Here is a 24,767-nt window from a genome sequence, read left to right as displayed (position 1 = left end):
GAGCTTTACAAGGAAGCTAATGTGTAAGTTGTAATAACTGCAGTTCCTCTAGGTTGCACTTAAGGCTGTAGTTTATGAGGCCCTATGTACTAAGAGTCTTAAACTGGACCTCTTCACTTTGTGTGTATGATTCAGGCAGCTTTTAGAGTATTTTAATCAAAAACTCCAAATTAGATTGGTAAGTTAGCTTTGTAATACAAATTTCAGAAAAACAAAATCTATATATGCAACTGACCTAATTTTAGCTCAATTAGCTGTTTATTACTCTGTTATCTGGGGGATCTCAGATCCATCTACTTTTCTGCACATTTTCTGCAATTAATAGGTAGGGTTTTCATGACACTAAAATTTCAAACACTATACCAATAACCAGTAATATACTCAATACCATTTTCAAGATCACAGTAGATTTAAAAAAAAAAAAAAACATCACAAAATTAAAAGACAATTTTAAAAATAAAAGTTAGAATATTACTGGTTCTCATTTTTGCAATCAGTTACAGCCCTGTTTATCGCCTGTAATTCTGGCACCATATTTTTATTCCTGATCAAAGTGTGCAATTGAGAATGCAGACCACCACTGTTTCTGTGGTTTCTGGTTAACTTTTCTCTTCATCAAATAAGGACTTTACGAGAAACACAGCACTTTTTAGATACAAATAGCAGAATCACCTTGTTAATTTACCACTGCCTGAAGGTGTTGAACGTATTAGTTAGATTTTGTTAAGGGTAAAACTACCTTTAATTAATGAAAGGATCTATTACAGATTTCCTTACCTTTCATATTATAAAGAGTGTCTCTCAGCATTTTAAATATGGCTACATAAAGAGGATCACTGAAGGTTTTGTAGTAGAGATGAAGACCAGGATTCACCTGCAAAAAAAGCAACAGAAATTTACAAATAAAGCGTAACATGAAAAGTAAAGTGAAGAGAAATCTGAGTGGACTTGAGAGGCATACCACTTGAAGTTCTGCCAAGGTGTCATCCAGTGATTTTAAAAATGACTCAGAGACAAACTGTTGAACCTGTTCAAAAGAAGTAATACAATGTTCACCTTGCATGCATGTACAAAACCAAACTCTGAGTGTGGTTACTGCTGACCATGTGAAGGAGTTGTCTGAGCATATCTAGAGGGACATGAAACTCTCCAGTGCTGCTTCCAGTGAAAAGAGGGGACACAGAGAAGCTGGAGCTTATGGTGGAGAAGTAGTAGTCAGGGTCCACTGCACTGCCATCGGGGAGGTAAGAACCTTAACATAGAGGGAAGAATAAATTATGTACCGTAAAAATGTCTATTCTGTTTCCGGTAAAAAACAAAACAACTTCTGAAAGCATGAAATACTGCACCCAAAAAGAGGTGTCACCCTGATCTGAAATTACCTTCAAAGTACTGTGCAGAGGGATCAGCGGGCGAGTTGGGTGTCAGACCTGCTCTCTCTGGACTGGCCTGAAAACAAAATCAGGATTTCATTTTTTTTTTTTTTTTTTAAATAAACACATGTTGTTAGTTTTGCCTTCTTGCCCGTTTCATTTTATTACCTGCTGTGACACACTGGACACAGAGGAGCCTTTGCGTTTCAGAGAGTCTCCCTGACAAACTGTGAGCAAGGAGCTTGGTAGGATTGAACGAAAGTCATTGAAGGACCGTCGCCGGACAGTATCGCTATCATCATTTGTGGACAGTAAGGGAGCAACTGGTCGAGGAAACAGCTTGGATAGTAACGGCTCGTCAGTGTTGCTGTATCGGCCAAATGCTCTTGCAACACCAAGCAAGGTGGGCACAGTGTACCTACATAGGTATTCTGTACAAGAAAAAGAATAATACAAGAATACGTACAAGAATATTGTGGATGTTATTTAGCACTGGAATGATCTATAGCAGCACTTAACGGAAGAACGAGGTCTCTGTTGGTACCTTTGTCATGAGCTTCTGGATTTTTGCAGATATCTTGCAGGACCTGCATGATGTCCATAACTGCTTCCAGGATCTGATAACATAATCATTTAAATAATATTTATTAATATTTAAACCATTTTGATTTTTACTCTTCTGAAGCAACAAATAACTTCCAGGAATTGCCAGCACACATGTTAACCAATTGGGGAATATTTGTTTTCTTCCCTAGCGACCGGTGGTTGTCAAATGGTTGCTGACCAGTCTCTAGGCCTGTGTGAATGAGAGCTTAATGTATTTAAAAATCTGAGTACACATGAGATAAACAGCATCTATACCCATGTATATGTAGAGTCATTACCACACACCTGCCCTCGTAAGGTTTCATCACATTGGGCGACATCTGACAACAATGTCACAAGACAAAAGCTGAAGTTCTCTGCCACAGGAAGGGTATCTGCAACAAAAATAAAAAATGACTAAACAGCACCTATAAAATGAAAAGAAATGACAGGATAAAGTACATGTAAGACTGTTACCCACCCCTTCCTTTGCGTTCCGAGCTTTCTTCAATCCACTGAACTTTAGGGAGTCCTTTAAGCAGCCCAAGAAGGTAGGGAACAATAGCATCTTTGTGCTGAAATACATGTATTCCAGAGTATAAGAAAATGAACATCCTTAAATTAATACAAGCACAAAAGTACGACAATGAGGAGAGGAAACGAGGTACGCTATTTACCTGCAGGTTTGACTCGACTAGAAAAATGCCAAGTGCAATCACAGCATCTCTCCTCCTTTCATCTAGCTGGAAGATTCCTCTGAAGTCCACTGGACACATGCATTGTAGCTTCTGAACCTGTGGGAGGACAATGTGGGTGGATGAAGAGGAGTTGTAAACATTTCTCAACTTTAGGAAGCTATTAAATATAACAATATTTTAAATATAGAGAAATGTCTTGCCTACAGGGTTTAAAACAGGCACTTTGTTGTCCCATTAATGTTAATGATTTTGACTATCTAAATGGGCCTCAGGATTTGAATCCAATTAAAAGTCCAGTTGAAAACCTGCCTGTGGCATTAATTAGCCCCATGATTGAGAGTTCAGTGAGGGATTGACCACCATTTAAACAGAGAGCAGGGCCACTACTTCCTGTTTGTTTTCCATGAGAGGAGAGAGAGGATATTTTAAATGATTAAAGCCCACAAAGGGGATGTTGTGGAGACTTCACATAAAACATTCCACTAAAAACTATTTGATTTCAAAGCCAAAGACCAAATCAATCATCCAGGTAAGATGATTGATTTGCTTATTAAGACTAAATAATATCTCAATAAGCTTGAGACAAAACACTAATAAATGAAAGAGAGGGAAATGAGTATTCAGCAGGTTATTACAAACTGCTGCTGTCTTTTTGGCTTAGACACCATTGAAATTTTTCATTAAATCTGACTTTTGAAAAATGTCAAAGAAAAGATAAGCAGAAATTAGATTAATAGGACATTTCCATTTTACAAACTGATTCTGAAATTAAACAAAAAAACCACAGGCCATTCTAACATCCACTGAAAGTAACTCCGTAACTCAGACAACAAGCAAGAAGTATAATAATAATTTATTATTCATTAATATTTTTAATCTTCAGAAAGAGTTAAAAATCCCCACTCAAAGATGGCTTTTAAGTAGAGTCCCTCCTCTATAGACACGGTCTCCAATACCAGATGTAGTTCTTGGCTAAAATTCAGAACAATGACTAATAAATAAATTTTGTTTATCAGACAACCCCTTAAACATCCTACATCTCTAAAGATAATCAACACGATCACATACAGATTTATAGAGCAGGTTACTGCAGACAGAAAAACAGCAAAATAAAGTCCACAAACTGACACACACTTCTTACACAATAACACAATGGGCTGACGGGTCATTATATTACTGCAGCCACAGCTCTTTATCAAGGAGTGTACTTCCTGTTTAGCGTTTCCCCCTTCTGATTCTCAGTAAATGTATTTTCTAATCAGTTCAACCTCTGCATTCTTGTAGAATTTTACAATACACTCAGCTGCTTAATCTCTGATCACAAATCCTAACGATTCAACTGAGTAACACTGGCTCATCCAGAAGAGAATTGGCTGTACAATTTAGGTTTCTCAACAACATTCAGTGTCACATTTTCAAGACTGATCCACTGTAATAAAACAATTTCAAATCAGTGTTTGTTAAAATCATGCCATTCAAACAAAACCACTTTTTGCTAGTTGGCATCTGCAGTAGGTTTTGGAACTAGATGGACTCGTGTGAAATTGACAACCTTAAGGTCATAATTTGTTCCCTCTTTGTGTACCTCTTGCCTTGTTCCTCTTAATTTGAGAGAACAGGGAAGTTGCCCCTCTTTCCTGTCATGAACAGATTAACCTGTTTGAGGACCTTGTTACCCATCAACTACACTAAAAATATCACCACAGATGACAGCTTTATCCTACTCCAAAAGGGGACTCAGAATCGAGCTAGTACTCCTATAGTGAAACTCCACCTTACCATATATTCTGCTACCTTCTGCCAGCAATATTAACGCTATATTTGTCAGCTAAAACTTCTGCATGTGACTATGGATTAAAATATTACTTCAGCCCTCATCACTGAAATGTTTGGGAACAGGATCAGAATTTATTGGTCTCACAGTTTCTTTCCCTGACATAAGACCTGGACACATTGAATACAAGCAGAAGTGAGAAAAACTGAATACACTTGTTGTGTGAGCCATGTTGGATTTGGTAACATTACACAACATTGGACAATGAACTTAAAGTATGCTGACACTGTATTAGAGCAACTGATATGCCCTAGGCATAGCCAAGTCAGAGTGTGTCTTGATTTTTTGTCAACCATTCATTATCACTGTAGTGTACAACAACAAGGAGGTAAATACTACATCATTCATCTAAATCATTCTGTCAAAGTCAAATGCTGGATACATATGCTTTTGTTAACTGACTGTAAGCAGTTAAAGAGTTTAATTGTTTTACACCCTCAGCCTCTGGACGACCACTTTGGGTGATAAGGTCATGATGGCACGATATAAAATATGCTATTGGAGCTTAATGGAAAGACTAAAGATGTCATTCTAGGTGCAGATGCTGAAAATATGCAATAAAACTCTTTCTGAAAGTGCAATTGAAAAAATAACTCATGACACGTCAACAGTTTTAAGCAGATATGAATACAACTGTCACTATAAATTTTGGCTTTCACAAAACTTTGAAAACCACAAGGCTAAAGCTATGACTACCAATTACGAACTTATTAACCTTTCCCATTAAATACAAGAAAACAAAAAGCTGATAATGATTTGAGCTAAAGTACAATTTTGTCTTGGTCTTAGTTTACTTAATTATTTACAATATGCTTACTGTACTAAACACACACACTATACAACAGCAAAAAAGATGTTGCTGACCAACAGTGGCTAATATATAATTTATATCTTGATCTGTGTCTATTTTGACGGTAAAGAGTTTAAAAGCAGTCATTTTTACATAACTATCTTTGTGTTTTCCTGCCACAAATAAATAACAATGCACACTACACAAACAAACAAATACATAAATACATTTAAAAACAAATTCATTTTGAAGTCAGCCAAATAAACAGCTCATTGTAACAGCTCCAAAATATTTAGGTGACTGGACAAATCTTGATTACGCCATACATATTTTATTTCTTTATACATCGTATAAATTACAAATAATTAACGCTTTTTAACATATTTTCATAACACTTGTATTTATCCCGCACCTCTCCTGACAACACTGACTACACATGTTGGTCCATTCAAAGAATGTTCGGACCACAATGATTAAAGATCTGGTGCCACCATATTTGGTAATGACCCTCAAACTAAAAGTTTAGAATACTGTATAAATGTATAACTGTAAATACAGCGGGTGTTCGACTGAATCAGGACACAAAAAGGGTTTGCTTTCCTGTGCCAACATGTACGGATGAAGAGTAAGGATCTAATTGTTCACATGAGGGGAAAAGTTGGGTTTTTAAAAAGGAAAACTACAGGCTAAAAACAGCTAACGTTAGCCGACATTAGCAAGGTACCAGTGATGCTATGTGGCGCCCCTTAATCCTGAAATAACTATAATTTATATATTGACAAAACAGTCATGTTTAGAGTCTATTCTGATTCATAACACAGACCACACTGGTAGAAAAGCGGTCTGTGACGGGCCTTACTGTCAAAGACTATTTAGGCTATTAGCTGGTCACCGGTAGGTCGCTAGTCTAACTGAAGCGTTACCTTGTCTATCGGTGCCTGCCGGTGAGCTGCCAGCGACCTTGCCAAAGACAGGACGGTGTTGAAATAAAATCCTCTGCTTCCGCCTCCATTGAGAGACATGTTAACTACCCTTGGAAGAACTACAAACACACAAGCATCTTCTTTCAAGCGTCTCTCAACGAGTAGCTAGTGAATACCAATGACTGTCATTGGGCTGTACTGACAGCTACGGCAGGCGTAAGGTCCAAGAAGGGCAAATCGACAATATGCCAACAAATAATCCATCCATGGGTTCCGTAGGATTTTGGAGCTTATCTCAGCAGTCACAGGGCAAGTGGCCAAAATGTATATAACAGCATTTTATCACATTCTGTCAATGATAGCTAATGTCGGTTTGGTGACTGTTAGCAAAGAAGATAACATTTGTGCACAGAAAACCACAAATAACCACCAGTACTACACACAACAGTAAGTAATCACAAAAAATTAATATAGTACAACACAAATAGCACTATTATTATTAATCCTACACATTCAAAGAATACAATGCTTATTGTGACAAAAAGTTAGGAGAAATTTGGATGACGGCTTGAAAGAAAAAAAAAAAAAGACCATACCAACAGTCTGATCCTTGTTTATTTCTGAGCATTGATATTAGAATTAAGAAGATCGAAGGCACAATACCAGCTTTTAACTCATATATATATTTTTTTTTTTTTTTTTTTTTTTTTTTTTTTTTTTTTCTTTTCACATTCACCTGTTAACAAGAAAACTCCAGAAATATTTAAAAATCTGTGACAAAGTGTGATGCTCCTGTAGGGTCTGGTTAAACGGGAGGCTAAAAAAGGCAACATGTGGTAAACACTGTGTCTCCTCCACAAAGAGATAAGATAAGCAAACTAATTTAAAGGCATTGCATGTAAACAACCAGACTCCGTGTCTAGAACTCCAGTTAATAGCATGGCATTATATTTTCAAGCAGCAGTTGGCACATTGGGTCATCAGTTGATTAAAAAAAAAAAAAAAAGAAAAGGCAACTAATATTACACAGTTAAGAATAAAAAAAAAACTGCAATTAAAAGTTAATGAGAAAGGAATGAGATGGAAGGCACTAATAACACCATTTCTCAATGAATGGAAAAAAACAAAAAACAAAAAACAAAAAAAAAAAAACACCTAACAGTTCGAAGGATAATAGAAGACATGAACTTATTAGACACTGACTGGAACAGAGTAGTATGTGTAAATTATTCTAGTCTTTAGTGACAACATTAAATAATCATTCTTATTCGCAAAACACCACAAAATTAATTATACAACACGTAGGCACTTTTAGTGACATTAGTAAGTTAACTGATTTAAAACATCTCTGCAACTTAATAGTGAACCCTCTTTACCCACAAACACTTTCTTTATGGAAATGTGCATTTCTAAATAATGTGAACATGTGTATTATCATTTAAAGAAATGCTGCATCTTCCACAACTGGTTACTCTGTAATCTTAGCAAAAAGAATTTTCTGGCACAACTTCACCTGCTTCCAAGGTGCATGGAGAGGATAAAAGAAATCACAAAGCAGATTACTCTGTAATCTTGACTTCAGCCATGCAGTTCTTAATGTACCTGCAGCTTTTGGAGCATTTCACATCCTCAGAATGGTTTCTAACCTCTCTGACAACTTGCATATAAAAGGGGTTTAAATTTTTGATTCAATAAATTTGAGTCAACTCCCCATAATTTTTTAACCTATAGTTTATATATTACATTAGGTAAGTAACTGGTTTGTCTTTGATTCAGTACGTACAAACTTTAGTTCCTTGTTTGTGTTGAGAGCGCTCTCAGTTCTCTGATTGAGCAGGGTGAAAAAATGTTCTGTGGAATTTTTTAAAAAAGAGCATCTGTAAGCAGTGATTCTGCTAGATAATAGTTCCAACTACTGTTTGCTGGGCTATAAATAAATCAAGAACATACCAATCCCTTTCTTTCTTTCTTTCTGAAAAATCACTTGGAGGTAGATATTTGAACCTAGAAACAGGATTTAAGGAGATTGGCCTGTCATGACAGTCCTGCTTATTTAGCACAACTTGATTTTAGTCCGTCTTCCAAACCAAGTTCAGGAGCTTCACAACTTCCTCGTAGATAATGAAGACTATTGCGACATCCATACACACCCGACCCAGCCGAGGCACAGTACCTTTGTAGAAACCTAATGAAGTAACAGACAGTGAATGTTACATTAGGCAACCATGATATCAGAGTTTCACAGTACTACAGGGTCAAAAAATAATAATTTTAAAAAGTTAGTGGCAATAACTCTATAAGCCAAATGTAGTCATTTCTGACCAAAAATATCTATATGAAGCCGTAGATCATAGGTGACAGAGCCTATAAGTATAAATTCAGCTTAACTAAAGTTTTAAATATTTAAATGTATAATATGTTGCTACTCTGCAGTAAATTATTTTTATTTTTGTACTTTGTATATTCATTTATTCATTCCCTAGTTTTTGTTATATTTATGAAATTACAGAACTGTAATGAAGTAATGACAATGTAAGGCACTTGCAATTATGCAGTGCTTTTCTAGTCCTACTAACCACTCAAAGCACGTCAGACTATAAGTCACATTTAACCATACAAAAGTTTATTCAATATACTTTGGACACTTCATCTACCTCACACCCAATGTCCAGCCACAAGTTGACCTAACATGGGCGCTGTTAAACTGTGGGAGGAAGCCAGAGCTATATTTTTATTATTATTATTATTATAGGGTTTTTTTTGTTTGTTTGTTTTTTTTTTACACCTGATGATGTGACCTTAAATGAATTAGTCTCTCCTGGGGATCTTTTGCTTGTTAGACAAATGTGTAAACTGCTACATTATTGAGCCACTACGGTGAAGGCCGGAGTACAGAGGAGAAACCCCCGCAGGCACAACAGAGTGAACATGCAGACTCGACCCAGAAAGAGCCCAACCAGTGTTTGAACCGGTCCCGTGACGTTACAGTGCTAACAACTCCACTACTGTGCTGCTGACTACTTTTTTAAAGAACAGTTATGAAGTGGAGGATAAAATATAAATTAGCAGCTGTAGACCTAGTCTGAAACAGAGCACCTATAAAGCTATACAGACGAGCCATACAAAGTTTCCCTGTGAATCAAACTAAAGCAACTTTGACATTAACAATAACACAACACCTTGAAAAAAATGGTCAAAATGAAGATAAACAGATGAGTTTTCAGTTTGTGTTCCTCTGGTTATCCAAATCTTACATCATTCTGATTCTGAATTGTCTGCAGATGTGCTGTGAGCTTAAATAAACCTTTGTTTTTATCATTCCTACAATGAACAGGCTTAATCTCAGTCTATAGTATAAAGTGGGTTAATGGATAGATGGATAAGTCACCACACACATAGGATTCCCTTCCTGAAACATCCTCCAAAGGATGTATGTGTCCTACCAGGCTTGAACCAGGTACGTTAGGCAGATGTGTAAACCACTACACTATGCAGTCACTAACTAAATGACATGATGTTCTCACCAATATAAATGCGGTAACTGACAGTTTAACAGTTCAAACAAGGCCAGATCCAACAGTGAGAATAAATAGATATATATTTAAAACCTTTAAATCATTTTTTCCCCAGATACTATATCAACCAGGCACATGAACTTACGCCAGTGGTCCCTCATGCTTCAGGATCTTGACCGCACAGTCTCCTGTGCTTTTGTACTTGTGCGCTTCAAGGCCCTGTTGGAAAATATGCATATATACGTGTTAGTTGGAAAGCTAAGGGATAAACTAGGAAAACTGGAAATATGTTAAGGTACTAACCTGCATTCTGGTCTTAATGACATCCAGGGGAGTGTTTCCGAAGACACTGGCAGCCCCGGCAATAGCTCCAAACAGTCCAGTTATCAAAGGGTTAATGGCTTTGTTGGGGTCATCACCTAGGCGTCAGGAAAAAATAAGAAACAAAAAAAGTTTTTTTTTTTTTTTTAACTGCATTTTTATTTGCATCAAGTGGTTGCAAATGTATTGACTCCCTTACCTTTGTACCAGTTTCTTAGTGAAGTCATGACATAGAAGCGGATGGCCTGGTTTGAGCCTTGTTTTAGGACAGTGGCTGTTAACCCTTGATAAGTCCCCTTTAGTCCTAAAAGTGCAACAGTAAAATAATCACTTTTTCATGACAACCTTCATTACAGCTTTCATATTTATCACCTAAAATGAATTCATGAACTTCTCAGAAGTCATAAGGAGGATAATTATCTAAATAACACATGTGTATAAATGGTAGGAACAACAGGTGGCAGTATAATGCAACTGAAGCCCTTCTTACCTTGGGATCTAATAATCTCCCTCACCCCATGGAAAAATCCCCTGTACTTTGGATTTGCTGATGTCTGATCATGGATGAATTTGACCTGCAAGGACAAAGCTGAACTGTTAAGTGACTGCAGTATCCGATAACTTTAATTTTCCAATTGTGTTCGCACCAGGGATATTAGTTTTGTGTTTTTATTGTGTTTATATTTTTTTATTTTGATGCCTGAAGTTTTTAACCGTATAAAAGGTTTATGTTTGATTCCGTTTTAGTTTATTAGTTTCCATTTTAGTATATGAATTAGATGTTAGATTGACTAGAAGTGCTATAATACAACAATACATGCACATCTTACTTCACCCTGACTCATTCTTACTATATTTCGTTGTGCTGTACTTCAGATCAATATAAATGAGAACCACGAAAAAAAAAAGGTGTCATTCCAAAGATTTAACATATAACCTATAAAATCAAATTTATTGCATTTTATGTTTACTCTCTGGGGAGATGATTCAGTGTGAAAGCTTTCATTCTACCTGTTAATGCTTTCAGTGGAATCTTAACCAGAGGAAAATGATCCAATTTAGAGTTCAGCTGTGGGTTTGACAGCCTGTTTACTGAAAATTTAATACATGTAGCAAGTTATGGTACGAAATGGAAAATGCACCTATAATTAACAGTACCATTATGCACCACTGTCAGTTTTGTCTATGTTTTTTGTGAATGCATCACTCTGATCCCTTGGTCAAGTGTATTTATTCCTAATAGAGCTAATTAAGGGAGCACTGAAGCACTTTTTCTCAGCATTTAGAGAAATCAGCTAGCCTTTCTTGTGGCTGCCACACAGGTATTTCTGGGTCATTTCACTTAGTTTGGAACCTGTCTAAAGAAACTTTATCAATGTTAGGCTGACAAATGTACCTACCCTGGCAAAGGCTAAAACTAAGAACATTTCCTCTATATTGTTATTTTATGTTACTGTAATACCATGCCAAGATTCATATACCACACAAGTAAGTTTACCCATACGGAAAAGAAATAGTAAAAACTTATATGTGATTACTCATGAAAGTGGCCACTTTCATGAGTAAATCATATAAGGCTTACATGATTTACTCATGAAAGTGGCCACTTTCGCATTACTTTCATACATTGTTTTAGTAAGTATCCAAAACATACAAGTTTCATTATATAATTTTTCAAGGGATCTTATATCTGTTTTCACACTTATATGCTTTTCATACAAGTTTCACACAAGACAGATACAAACTTTATAAGAGATATATATCTCTCTATATATATCTCTCTCTATATATCTCTCTCTCTATATATATATATATATATCTCTCTCTCTATATATATATATATATATATATATATATATATATATATATATATATATATATATATATATATATATATATATATATATATATATATATATCTCTATATATCTCTCTCTCTCTATATATATATATATATATATATATATATATATATATATATATATATATATATATATATCTTTTCCATATGGGTACTTACTCCACTAAAAGCTACATTTGGCTCCTTCCTTATTCACAAGGGACTGCACCAATGGGTTGTTCCATTTATTTGATTTCATAGAAACACCAGATATCCTTCCTGATGTAAGCCCAGAGAGATTTGTATCTCCACCACACGTAATAAAAAATATTTGAATTGAAAGACACAACATGATGTGTTTAACTTATTTTTTTACCTTAATTGTTTCCATAGGACAGACTACAACCACAGCCTCTGCCACTCCAGCTCCAAGGCCACAGAAAAATCCTTGCTTGCTGTCTAGTTTGCCGCTCTCATCACGCATCTTATTACCGAGGAACTCAAACATCCCAAATCTGTAGAAGTGAGAGAATTTTTTTTTAAACAAACTCAGAGATACATTTCATCTCACTTAGAAGCCATTAATAGTAACAACTTTCGGGCTTTCCTATTGTGAATTGCACTAACTAATGAATTAACATTTGGCCTTTCTTACTACAACCATGGCCTGTACTAGGAAACTCCTGAAGAAGCTTCAGATTAGGTCTGGATGAGAAAAAATCCTGGCAAATTATCAATTATTATTCACAAGTGACAATCAAAACTAAGAACAAATTAAAAAAATAAGCAATTACCTTTATTTACTCATATGGCTATAAATTTTAAATCAACTGATCAAATATTCAGTTAATCATAAAGCAAATACAAATCAATGACAAATCTTTTGATAATATCGTGTGATATCTACAGTTTGCTTCAAAATTAGAAACATTTTTATTTTGAGTTTTGATAGCATGTTATTCCTACACTTTAAAACAAAGTGAAAAACCCTGAAAAAAATCCTGAAGTTACGTTGGAAAAAAGTTGCTGTAAAGTTAATAGATGACTGTGCACATTCCAAAACATGTTTAGTGTGCTCATTTGCTTTTTGTTTGTGGCGCTGCAGTACCTGACAGCTGCTTTAGGTATAGAGCCATAGACCAGCGAGCTTAGACCTCTATAAAGACCCCTCACACCATGACCTTTCACTGTCTGCTTCACACAGTCAACTGCAGAGGGAAGGAAACAGGATAAATGACAACAGAAAAAGCAAAAGGAAGCAGCTTTTAAAAAGAAATTTACTTTGATCCACTGGTATCAAAGATCAGTTGTGCATATGCACAGTTATAAAAAAATAAATTAAAAAAAAAAAAAAAAAAAAAAAAAACTCTAATAAACTGTTAACAGATAAGACTGAATTTGATGGAAACAACAAACAGTCCTTTGTACCGAGGTTTGTACTGTGTACTCAGTTTCAGTACGCAAGCACGATTTGTGCCAAAGTTCATGAGCAAAGATCAATTTACTGCACAAACACTATTTGCTAATGTCTGCGCACTCACAATGCTTGTTATTCCAGGTGTGTAAGTCAGGAGAGCTGTGCAAACAGCCCAAAAGATTGCGACAACTTCAAATCAACATAAATGATTAAACAATTAATGATTAACACCCAGTACAGCTGATCCTTAACCGTTTCAAGTAGCCATTAAACAAATACGTTTTTACATCATTGGAAATTCTGCATTGAGCCGAGTCACGGTATCTTCATGCAAACAACTTTAAATGTGTTTATTACAGTGTTGGTGTTATTTGCTTGTTCTGGTTTTTCATTTTCAAACGCATTTTCTGTATTGTCTACTGTATGTGTCGAGCAATAATTTAAAGATGATGTTTTGTTGTGTTTTTTCTCACCCATCTGAGCCATTATAAGGCCCAGTCCAGAATGCCCATTATCATTGTTTTGTCAATGAGTTGAACTTTTATCTATTATTATGCCATGTTTAACATCCTTTTAAGCTATTTAGATCAGCATGTGCAGCTTTGATTCTCCCCCAGATCCAACAGGAGTTAACTGCCATAAGTACAAAGCCTGATTACTAGGGGATCAACTGTCTTGTGAAACTGGCAGAGCAAAGTTCAAAGGACAGAAATGGTAACTTGGCCCACCTCCTCCACGTTGTCTGCTTGTAAGGGTCGCCCACAGTCATTCAGATCTAGATTAGCCACCTAACGTCAATACCTGCGTATACATAGGTCCTTACCTGACCTGAGAATTGCAATTTTGTATTTTAATAAGTAAAGAAATCCTGAAAGTATTATTCATTCAGATTTTTTCCTTCAACAGTATCTATCATTTCTGTTTAAATAATTAATCTTTGAGATAGATGGAGAGATTCAGAAAGATTTCTATGGTAGTTAGATAAGAAGACTGATACCAGTTTTATCTCTGTGAAGTTACAGATACTCTGCTAAACTGATATCCATATTACTGATGCTTTGAAGCCACTATAACAACACATAAGTTCTATTAAAAATGTTAACTCTACATCAGCACTGTACTTTATGTAATATAAAGTACTAAAGCATCATAAGTAGGGGTGCAACGATACTCGTATCGATATTGAACCGTTCGATACAGTGCTTTCGGTTCGGTACGCATATGTATCGAACAATACAAAATTTTTTAATTTATTTTATCAACTTTCCTTCTGACGATGCTGTCTGTGTTGAGCGCTCAGTGGATCTGCGCTCGACAGTGCAGCCTAGGCGGAGTAGTCGAACGCAGATTCACTGAGCGCAGGGCAAGCTAGCGAGACAGAAGCTCTCCTTGCAACATGGCAAATTGAACCTCCCCCACCCTCATTCAGATCTGGCGTTTGGAACTATTTTGGTTTTCATGTGACGTATGACCCTGAAGGTAAGCACGTCATGGACTAAAGTAAAACAGTATGTCGGATGTGCCACGCAATGCTCAATTACATTGGTGGGAACTAGTGTGTTAGCGCAGTTAGCTCGTTAACGTGTTGGCCGTCCAGCCCCACACACGGGGTGATCCGTGGTAGCTCGTTAACGGAGATTTGCCGTGTTGTGGCATTAACGTCATTTCAACGAGATTAACGCTGACAGCACTAGTGGGAACACAATGAATATGACTGCACATTTACTCCGACATCATCCTAGTGCAAAGACAAGTGGAAGCAGACAAAAACAACAAGCACGCATGCTACAAACTTTACCCGAGTCATTTAGACAGCCGTTAGCACATGATTCTCCTTATGGGGACCTGATATGTTTAATATGCTGCTGAGAATATAGCCCAGAAGAAGCGTATAGTATAGCTTTTATTTTGGAAAGAGCCATTTCTCTGTAATAAACTCTCTTTTCCAAAGATGAATGATTCCTCAATCAGATATATTTATTTTTTTATTACTTTTTTTGTTTCAGCAACATTAAATTTAAAAACTGTACTTTTGAGTTAAAATTAATATTTATAATTTTAATAAATGACAAATTAACAAGGCATGAACATTTTTTTTGTATCGAAAAAATATCGAACTGTGACACCAAAGAATCAAACCGAACCGAACCGTGAATTTTGTGTATCGTTGCACCCCTAATTATAAGGTATGTTAAATATGTTTTGTTTTTTTTTAAATAGTGATATCATCAAAAGTGCTAGAACTAAATAAAAAAAAAAAAGAAAAGAAAAAGACAACATTAAACAAGGACTCACCAATGCCTTTGTATTTAGGAGGATTGGCCTTTTCATCTAGCTGCAGTTGTGTTTTAACATATTCTGTTGGGAAGGTGATGCAGATCTCTATGCCTCCTGCAATACCACCTAAAGAACGGGCAAGGAGGAGGGGGGGGAAAAGAAAATGCTGGTTTCAAAAGAGTCAAAACGAGCTATTTAAAAGACTAAAAGATTTATTTTTGCAGCTCACACAAAATAAAATGCAATAAATTAAAAAAAAAATCAAATAAATAAAATACACACAAGATGCAAGCCATGTGACCATTTAAAAGAAGCTCAAAGGAATACAGATAAAAACCTTGGTGTGGTTAGGTGTGAAGGATATCTGATATCGTTTGTAGAATAAGAGCAAGTGTAAAAAGAAAAGTCGCTTTTCAAAAATGTTAGTGAGGTGCACATTAGCATTCACCACATCTACACTGCACTGTTTCACGGATGCCTGCTATACAGTTATTCATGTACAAGTGCAGACTAGCTCCACCTTAAAAGCCTGGTTGCTACAGATCTGCAGTTGAACAGCTAACAAGCATCCTGCAGCTGATTGGCTCAGCTGTTTTTTCAGTTGTTTTCTGACTACAGATACTCCCCTTGGCCCATCTCCAACTCAAGGGGGTGTGTACTCTCCATACACATTAATGTGCAGCAGGATGGATTCAGCAAGGTGACAGCGGACCAGTTCCTCGACTACCCAGAAGGGACAAGTTTAAATTACAAGTAGTAAACTGTCAAAGCATTAAGAACTGTAAAAAGTGGGGTAAAAAAGGGGAAAAGCTAGACAAAATATAGGTTTTTTGGCCAGTGTGCTTCTGGGTTCAATGTGTTGAGAGTATCTGGCAATAATCGGGAAAACTAAGAACTCAGTGGATGAAAATAAAGGCTTTAATGTGCTTTTTCACTCATGTTTACTTTTGGATTCATTCACAATACAAAGTTCAGTTCTGTGTTGTTGTGTAACATGCATTCTTTCAAATAAATGTCATGCAAAAAAATCCAACACAGCAATGGTTCTAGCTCACACGCAAACAAGCAAGCGGGGCTGTTTGTGAAAAAAAAATAACCCCTTAATTACAGTCTGACTAACCACTGTCTTCACAACAACATCAAACATGGTAGCATTTTGGCTACCAGCCCATTACATAAACGGTGCCATTTATGACACACCCAGGCATAATTCTGTCTAAATAGAAAAAAAAAAAAAAAAAAAAAACAGTCCGCATCAAGACGCAGCTGAGTAGTACCTGCAGCTCGTTCCCCATATTGAAGCTGGAAAAAGATACAGAACTGGTTTATTAAGTCCAGCATGTACAGACATGCCGAGCAGGAATTCTGAAACTACTTTTTCCTTTTTAAAATTACTTGCAACAATAACAAAAATGATTTCTATAAAGAGAAGGCACGTGGTTCCTTAGGAAACATTAGAACAGCAATATTTAGTAGTATCTTTTGGAAATGTTACAGTAGGAAGGAATGTAAAACAGACCCAAGATATTACCGGTGTAAAAGGTTATTAACATTATGACCTGTACTTTTTCAGGAAAAAAAAAAAAAAAAAAAAAAAAAAAAATCATACATAAGTATTTAATTTACATTTACTTTTTTTTTTTTTTTTTTTTTTTTTTTTTACTTCATACTAGCAGGATAAGAGCGCATATTGTGCCAGTAAGCTTATGAGGTAATAGCAACATATAGTAATTCTAATATATTTGAACAAGCCAGGCTAATTGCTTCATCTTAATGCTGTGTTAACCAGTGAGTGACATAAAAGTGGCCATGTACATCTTTTACATAGTCTGTGACATCACATGGTGTGTGGATAATCTCCCATTCACACTTGCCAAACACTATCCAAGTGAATAAGAACTTCAACTTTCACATGAAAGCTATATGAAAGCTGTATGTTTGGAAAAATGCAGTGAGTCAAACTGTCAAACTACACCTTAAAAAAAAAAAAAAGAAAAAAGAAAAAAAAGTAGAAGATGGCATTTCAGTGCCAACAGAAAAATGGGATTTCTTGGCAAAAATGCCTCAACAATACGCTCCATCTATGTACATCACATATATATTGGGTTATTAATAGTGTGTTTTACAGTACTTTTGATACAGTCAGATTATTCCCATTATACACAAAGTTGGATATATAAAGTCCTCTTCTAGTGTGCTTCTAGTCAACAAGTGGTCATTTCTGCCAGGATTCAATGAGAGAGAGCAGGAGCAGGGGAACCATATTTGTGGCTGGCATGTTGGAGAATGCATGCAAAGGGTGAGAGAGCAATGTGCTTTGTCACTGTGGCTCATTATAGGGAACATGGAGAGCTGGGCCTTTGAGGACACCATACACAGCCAGCACATCAGCAGAAAACACCCACTGAACTGCTGACTGTGACACAGAGAAAAATCACACAGACATGTGCGGCTTTATCTTTGAACTTTTATAACAAGTTTCACAAAAATGGATTAAAGCTGGACCTAAAAGCAAAGTTCAACAGAAAGCTCCACTTGACATTTATAATCTAGGACCAAGCTTAATTGATATCTGGCATACAACCAGATCCTAATGTTAAAAAAATAAGCTTAGTAAAACTGGAGCATGTGTATGCATGCTAACAATGTTGCAATGTTGACTGTCCTGTAGTTAGTACACACTGAGCTGTGCAAAATATGTGTATGTCACTGACTGACCAGTGAAACCTGCAGGACACCAGAGTTCATTTCACTCAGCTGTCTGAATGCTAGAGTCTACAAGTCCCAGATCATACCAGCTCCTCTGGCCCCAAGCTGAGGAGCAGGGTTTGTCACAGCAGGCTGCGGTGCTCTGTGCAGGCAGGCAAGTGTTTTGTACCACAGCAGACTCACATGGACCTTCTGTTCATGTCTTAGAGGCCATAATTATTCCTCTGTTTAGAAATACTTTAACTTTTGTTCTTACTAGTTTGCTTGCTGTAATTATTGCTCCTATTCAGACTGAATCCTGGTTTAATGTTGAACTCTGACATTATTTTTTAAGACACTTGAAAACTTCAGATATGTTTATCTACCCGCTATTTCCTGATTATGGTGTTCACAGATAAGCCTGCTGCAGTCGACTATAAAGGGTGGACTGCTAACTTCTCAAAATAACCATGCTGTACTTGTACAACAGTATAATACTTAGCAAAATAGTAGGACGTGTGCAAAACCCCCTTTCCTGGATCCTGGGTCATAAAGAGGCAGACTTATTTTAAGTTTATCATTTACCAAATTGCTAAATGTTTTGGCTGAACAGACCAAATCTACCAAATGTCAGGTTTTCTACAACAAAAAGAGAAACAAGCAAACACTTTAGCCTGAAAAGATAAAAAGAAGATAATAACAGTGATAACACAGAGGCTGAGCAGCAGATGTTTGCCGGAGACACTAGGAAGTGATTACTGCCATGCTCTGATCCCACCTGCAATTAAAGGCTCACTGTTGAAACTTCGAAACAAGTTGCAGGGCGGCCTCTGCTCAGTCCCACATCAACTTTCTTACCTGCTAAAATGGCCTTGCCGGGATGGGTAAGTTTGGCTTTCCCCGCGGGAGCTGCAGCAGCCAAACACTGGGGTCTGTGAAACGGGCTGACAAATGTGTTTTGTCCAGACATGACTGCGGTACCCCGGCCTAACTTTCTTTTTGAAGTCAATCCGGACCTCCTCTATCGCCGCAAACCCAGCCAGCTGTGAGTCCTGGTGCAGTCTGGGTGTTCAGTGCAGCGGCGGCGGAAAAAATGAAAAGGCGAGCAGGCGGTGCTGAACATTGGACTTTTGATGCTGGCTAAGAGTGCATGTCTGTGTACTTTTGACAGGGAACTTCCCTCCGTGCCATACAGAGGTTGGCAGCATCGACTCAGTATTTATTCAGGGCGAGGCAGGACGTGTCACTTTCCCCCCCAATACCGCAAAACGCCATGTTTGTCACAAACATTTAAGGAGGACCGGCCTCATTAAGCGACATACTTGACACGCCTTTAGAGGGCGCCGTTTCTCTTCTTTTCATTCTTCTGTGCGGCGATTAACCTTGTATAATTGGACTTATTTCCGCCACCTGCTGGGCTGGAGTGAGTGTACGGTACAGGACTTTATTCTGCAATATTGCAAAAACAGAGTTTGTACAAGTTCTAATGAACTTTAAAGTCAATATTTCATATGACTACCTTTATTCTTATCACGGACTGAACTTTCTTATTCCTTGTTTCCCTTCGCCAAGACAGTCACCTTGCCACTGAGACCATTTCTGATGAGGAGTCTGTAACAGCATATGGATAAACTATAGGGTTAGATTCACCTCTTAGTTCCTGTGCAAATCTTTTTCCTTTTTCAGATTACTTTGAAAATCTGCTGTTGATTTTTTTTAATGGTTCCTAAGTGACTTAACAAACAAAACGTGTCTGAAAACGGTAAGGTACAAGGACTTGACTGAAAATGACAAGCAGCCAGTGTCCAGTGAAACACTCTAAATGATGGAAAACTATTTCACAGGACCACTTTAAAAATTACAATAAGGTAACTTCTTGGAAGTAAAATATGACGAACTATGCAGTGGCTCAAGACCTCCGCACAGAGCTCTAGCTTAACCATTAATTTTCCTATAGCTTATCTAACATCACATTAACTGAAGTTGGATGAAGTTAAACTTTGATTTGTATTAATGTTTAACCCTGTACCCATTTCTTCAAGAGGCTTTGCCTTTTCCCAGATGCCATTTGGGGACAGAGAGAGATTGAAGTCCTCCCAGCTTCTCATCACATCTGAGGGTAAAAGGTCTTTAACATCCAGCCTTTTATGTTAAAAGTGATGCAGAGTGCTGCAACAGACTTTTTTCTATATGTGCTTTTGAAAAATATAGTAAATCATCCTTATTCTTATTCAAAGATATAATAAAAGCATAAGTCTGATTAATGTGCTGCATGAGAAATGCAGTTTGAGTAATTAAAACTGTTCTAATGTCTGGATTATGTAGACATGATCCAGTTTGGACCTTGGAAAATAATGGTTCTAATGACAGGCCTCTGTCACACTGAGAGTCTGACTTTGGAGTGAGTGAGGGAGGGAGGGAGCAAAGCTGAAGAGCCACGGATCTAAAAGAATATCTGATTTTAACATGACTGATTTGATAAAAGAAATTGTACTGAGTATAGTGTGATCAATAAACACTGAGTTTGAAGTGAGAGAAAGTATTCCTTTGTATTTGAATTAAAAAGGGATTTACTAAAATGGATGTACATATGAGAATAAGCTAATTGAAATAAAATTGCATAAACTGAATGAAACATGAACTGAATTGTATTTATATTTGATTGAATGTTCATATGTAATAGAATTTTCAACACAAAGAATAACAGAGCAAAGAAGAAAATGTAATTAAGTGATTTTAAAGTTTAAACTTTGCTTTAAATCATGCATGTGGAAAAGTCAGAGAGAGGATGATAAGGTGTGACTGGACACCGGGTGATTAGTAGTCAACAACAGTCTTTGGATGTCAGAGTGGGTGAGGCCAGATGTCATCTCAGAAAATGTGATGTCCAGAAAGAGAAGGGATGACCGGGTATAAAAATCTTGTGCAGATGAGATAAAGATTTCTGCCCTTTGTAAGATGTTCACGGCCGAAGAGTGCTGCAGAGACACCAGAGGATTTAACAGCTCCCCAAACTATTAACCTGCAAATCGGTCTTGTATTTTTTGCCTTTTCCTCTGCTCGTTTTTGCCGTGTTATATTATAGAATCAAGAGGACTTCACAGAGCACAGAGATAAGCACAACTTCAGATCTGGATGTGCCTGTTCTCTCCAACTTTTCTCCTCACAAAGATCAGACAAAAGTTAGCATTAGCTCAGAGTAGGTTCATTAGATAAGTATAATTCAGATGATTTGATTCCCCCTTTGCTTTGTTCCTGCTAAATTGTTCTAATAAAAAAAAAATCTAAGGAGTGGACATTCCCTTTTTAACCCTTTGTGAAACAGTAAAGGTTAAAACCTGAGTATTAATCTGCATTAGTATAAATAACTCGTACAGGTTACTCCAGCCCTTTAAAAGTAACTGACCCTTGGGGCTTAGTTTTCCAACCTGTTATATTTAACACAGTTTGTTACCAAGTGCACTAATCTACAGGGCAGTTGTCGGAATTGGTGTGGCTGGTAAGATACTGACCGGGCATGTAAAACTACTCAGAGTCTGGTTTTTATCTGTGGAGGCAGGGTAGACACCTGGATGACTTTTGAGGCAATTAGAACTGGGCGAGTCCCCTCAACCATCTGCCCCATTTAAGCTCTGTATTGCCGACTGGGTAATACTCATAGGATCAGAGATTAGGATTAGTTAGAGAGCGGATCCAGACTTCCTGTATTGGAGTGCTGGTCCCAGAAATAGACAAATGTTCTTTTGAGTGTTTAAATAAAAGTTGCATTGACTCACTATTACAGTAGAATGGGTCATCTATCAAACTGAAGGTTGATGGATCAGTTCCCCGGCTACTCCAGTCTATATGTCGAAGTGTCCTTAAGGAAACCACTAAATCCCAAGTTGCCATCTATCGGAATGTGCATGAAGATTAGACAAAGTGCTTAGGTATAGAGAAAAATCCTTGAATGAATGTCTGATGTCTGCTTGGGTGACTGAGGCTTATAGGAAAATGTGCTTTGAGTGCTCAGTTTAAGCACAAGGGTTCTATAGAAATAGCATTTAAAATCCATTAAAAAGTGGTATTAAATGAGTTCAATTTCAACTGGCATTTCTTCAACACCAAAACTCACAGTGGTTCTTTCCTCACAATCTCTTTACAAGCTGATATATCAGACTAATTCAGTTTTATTTCAGATAACAGCACATAAAAATAAATGACCAGAATATATGTCCAAAAGCACAAAAACTGTATGACGACTGATGTTTCCACATTCATTGTCTTCCATACTTAACAACAGGATGTTGAAGATGGAGCTGCCAGTCAGGAAGAAATGATCAGTCATTCCTCCACTCTTATACCTCACCCTATGTTCCCTCCTATTTTTTAACTTTGTGTTCACCACAGTTATTTTCATCCTTTTTCCAAAATCCACTACCATCTGTCCTGCATTTCTCTCTTTAACACCACCCCTACCCAACCCATCCTCATCACATGTCTTCCGTTCACATACATTTCCATTCCATCCAAGTCTGTTCCAGTCACCAACCTATCTATCCTTGGGATACTCTCTACCATTTCGTCTAACTTACTAAATTCCTCTTTCTCTTCTTTGTCTTCCAACCTCTGGGATATATGGATTGACAACATTTTACATCACCCCTTTGATTTCCAGCTTCAAACTCATGCCTCATGCCTTCTCTTCCTTCAAAACTACCTCTGCTCCATTTCTCTTCCCAGGTGGAAGGGAAGAACTTGCTTCCTTTCTGCCATGTCTCCTGGACACACAGTGTATCTATCTACAGTAAGATACAGTAAATGTGACTGACAGTCTGAAAGCTGCATTAATGTCCAAAGACTAAGCGTCCACGAATAAGGCACGTTGTTGTCCGCCTCTGTGTCTCAGATATATCTCTTGCTCTTTTAATACCTCTTTGTTCGCTTCTAGTCGATAGCGCGCATGCGCCATGATAGATCTCCTTCATTGTGCCCTGTCCCCGTTATAAGCATTTCCAAGCTAGGTTAGCTGTCAATTCACTCCATCGCATCACGCCAGGGACGCTCCGGGCTGTGCAGACTCCTTTTGCAAATACCTTTGCTGCATCGGTAACAGTGCTGATAAATGTTAAACACATCGCTGATCTTTATAACCCCTGCGTAGTTATTTATATGTGCTGTTGCTTCTTTGAGAATTGTGCGTTTATCTCCAAGGTTAGATGTCCAGCTAGCATGTTGTAACGGTATAGCTAACGGTATCTGTTATGTAATGATGTTTAGCTTTGCAGTGCACAGTTAAATCCTTTGGTTCATTGGTTTCTAGAGCTCCATTGCAGCGACACAGAACGGTCAAGCTAGGCACGGATTTAGCAGCCGTACCAGTGGGGTTTCTGTTTAGCTGGATATAAAAGTGTGCGTGCGTGTGTGTGCTTGGGAAAGGAGTAGGGTGTCACTAATATGCTCGCAACTATCATATTTTTTGCTTGTTAGTGTGTCAGTGCAGCTTAGACAGCAACCAGCTAACTGACTGTCAAACCCCCTACACGCCTTCCTCCCGGCCATCTGCTATCCTTTGTCCCAACTAAGAGATGCAGCACTGAACGTTTGCGATGAGCAGAACGAGCTGTTGTTTAGCATTGGTCACTTGGGAACTTATCTATACCAACTGCTTGTACACATAAAGTAATAGTCCGATTATAACGGTAGAGAAAGAAACACGGAGCCCCCGTTTTGTATGCTATCCCACATTGAGTTTTTTGTTCTTCATGCAGCAATCGTAGCCGGTTCATGAGTTAGCGCGCGTGTACAAATATATGGAAATGTGGCTTTATCTTATTTACCAAATTATTTTGCACATGTCTCGTTTAGAGCTCCGTGTGAGTCTATTTAGAGTTACATCAGTCATCAGTACAGTAGCGCTAGTTTCTCATTTCCTTGCTCTTACTGTGAGTGCATATCTTGTCACACACACCCAAACGTGTGTGCAGTGGTTTCCTATAATATAATATAATATAATATAATATAATATAATATAATATAATATAATAACAACATAGTAGGTAGGTAGGGTAGGTTACCATAAGTGCAGTAATAACAGCAGATGTTTCATCAAATATAATGAGAGTAAGAGAGAGCCAGAGGAAGAACCTGATAATTACAGTACTGCTGTCAGAACTAAAGTCAACTCGCTTTACCACAGTATATGCTTTAGTAGAAGACCATTACAAATACGCAAGAAAGAGCTCTTGGCGTACAGTAGCTAGAGGGAATTACCTACAAACTGCTACCACCTTGCTGTTTGCACCCTGCATACTAATTATCAAAGGTTTACTCACTTTAACACCTTGTAAAAGTCATCATCATCAATGGCATGCATCTCACAACAACCAAAATGCAGCAGAACTTGATTCATGTTCACTGTGTTTAAATTCTTATGTTTCGTGGAAACTGGTTTGAATCCAAGTGGACATGTTAGTTGTGGTTTTAACATTGGCGTAGCTTCTATTAGGTTGACACTGTGTAAAACA

General features: G+C 37.3%; 3 protein-coding genes and 1 long non-coding RNA gene across 6 annotated transcripts in view; 1 reads left to right on the top strand and 3 right to left on the bottom strand.

The window, feature by feature from the left end:
• pi4kaa (phosphatidylinositol 4-kinase, catalytic, alpha a) overlaps nt 1-6,887 on the bottom strand; it is a 41,917-nt gene extending 35,030 nt beyond the window's left edge. For both annotated transcript variants that reach the window (XM_040007371.1, XM_040007372.1), the window contains exons 1-10: nt 6,204-6,887; nt 2,636-2,752; nt 2,440-2,533; nt 2,265-2,353; nt 1,918-1,990; nt 1,542-1,804; nt 1,383-1,449; nt 1,104-1,252; nt 962-1,027; nt 778-874 (exon numbers count right to left, since the gene is read on the bottom strand). In XM_040007371.1, the coding sequence (XP_039863305.1) occupies nt 778-874; nt 962-1,027; nt 1,104-1,252; nt 1,383-1,449; nt 1,542-1,804; nt 1,918-1,990; nt 2,265-2,353; nt 2,440-2,533; nt 2,636-2,752; nt 6,204-6,302 (1,114 nt within the window). In that variant the 5' untranslated portion in view covers nt 6,303-6,887. The remainder of the gene's footprint in view (nt 1-777; nt 875-961; nt 1,028-1,103; nt 1,253-1,382; nt 1,450-1,541; nt 1,805-1,917; nt 1,991-2,264; nt 2,354-2,439; nt 2,534-2,635; nt 2,753-6,203) is intronic.
• Nucleotides 6,888-6,933: 46 nt separating this feature from the next.
• On the bottom strand, nt 6,934-19,452 carry slc25a1b (slc25a1 solute carrier family 25 member 1b). The gene is made up of 9 exons (XM_040007382.1): nt 19,120-19,452; nt 15,592-15,699; nt 12,988-13,087; nt 12,256-12,394; nt 10,530-10,614; nt 10,239-10,343; nt 10,022-10,137; nt 9,863-9,937; nt 6,934-8,386 (listed from the first exon to the last, which is right to left on the bottom strand). Exons 1-9 carry the CDS (start codon nt 19,229-19,231, stop codon nt 8,273-8,275), a joined length of 954 nt encoding a protein of 317 aa, XP_039863316.1. The 5' UTR covers nt 19,232-19,452; the 3' UTR covers nt 6,934-8,272.
• Nucleotides 11,235-11,671, bottom strand: LOC120718727. Its single transcript, XR_005692548.1, has 2 exons — nt 11,622-11,671; nt 11,235-11,576 (listed from the first exon to the last, which is right to left on the bottom strand). It is a non-coding gene; the product is annotated as an uncharacterized LOC120718727 (long non-coding RNA).
• zgc:56235 (uncharacterized protein LOC393186 homolog) overlaps nt 18,409-24,767 on the top strand; it is a 20,528-nt gene continuing 14,169 nt past the window's right edge. The window contains exons 1-2 of one of the 2 annotated variants that reach the window (XM_040007380.1): nt 18,409-20,380; nt 22,544-22,579. In XM_040007380.1, coding sequence (XP_039863314.1) covers nt 22,545-22,579 — 35 coding nt within the window. In that variant the 5' untranslated portion in view covers nt 18,409-20,380; nt 22,544. Of the gene's footprint in view, nt 20,381-22,543; nt 22,580-22,643; nt 23,350-24,767 lie in introns of those variants that run through there. The other variant, XM_040007381.1, reaches the window with a different exon arrangement.

The sequence above is a fragment of the Simochromis diagramma genome, unplaced genomic scaffold (assembly GCF_900408965.1).
Source record: "Simochromis diagramma unplaced genomic scaffold, fSimDia1.1 OVJJ01000682.1, whole genome shotgun sequence".
NCBI lineage: Eukaryota > Metazoa > Chordata > Actinopteri > Cichliformes > Cichlidae > Simochromis > Simochromis diagramma.
The sequence above is the reverse complement of the archived record's forward strand: the minus strand, read 5'-3'. Positions and strand labels throughout refer to the sequence as shown.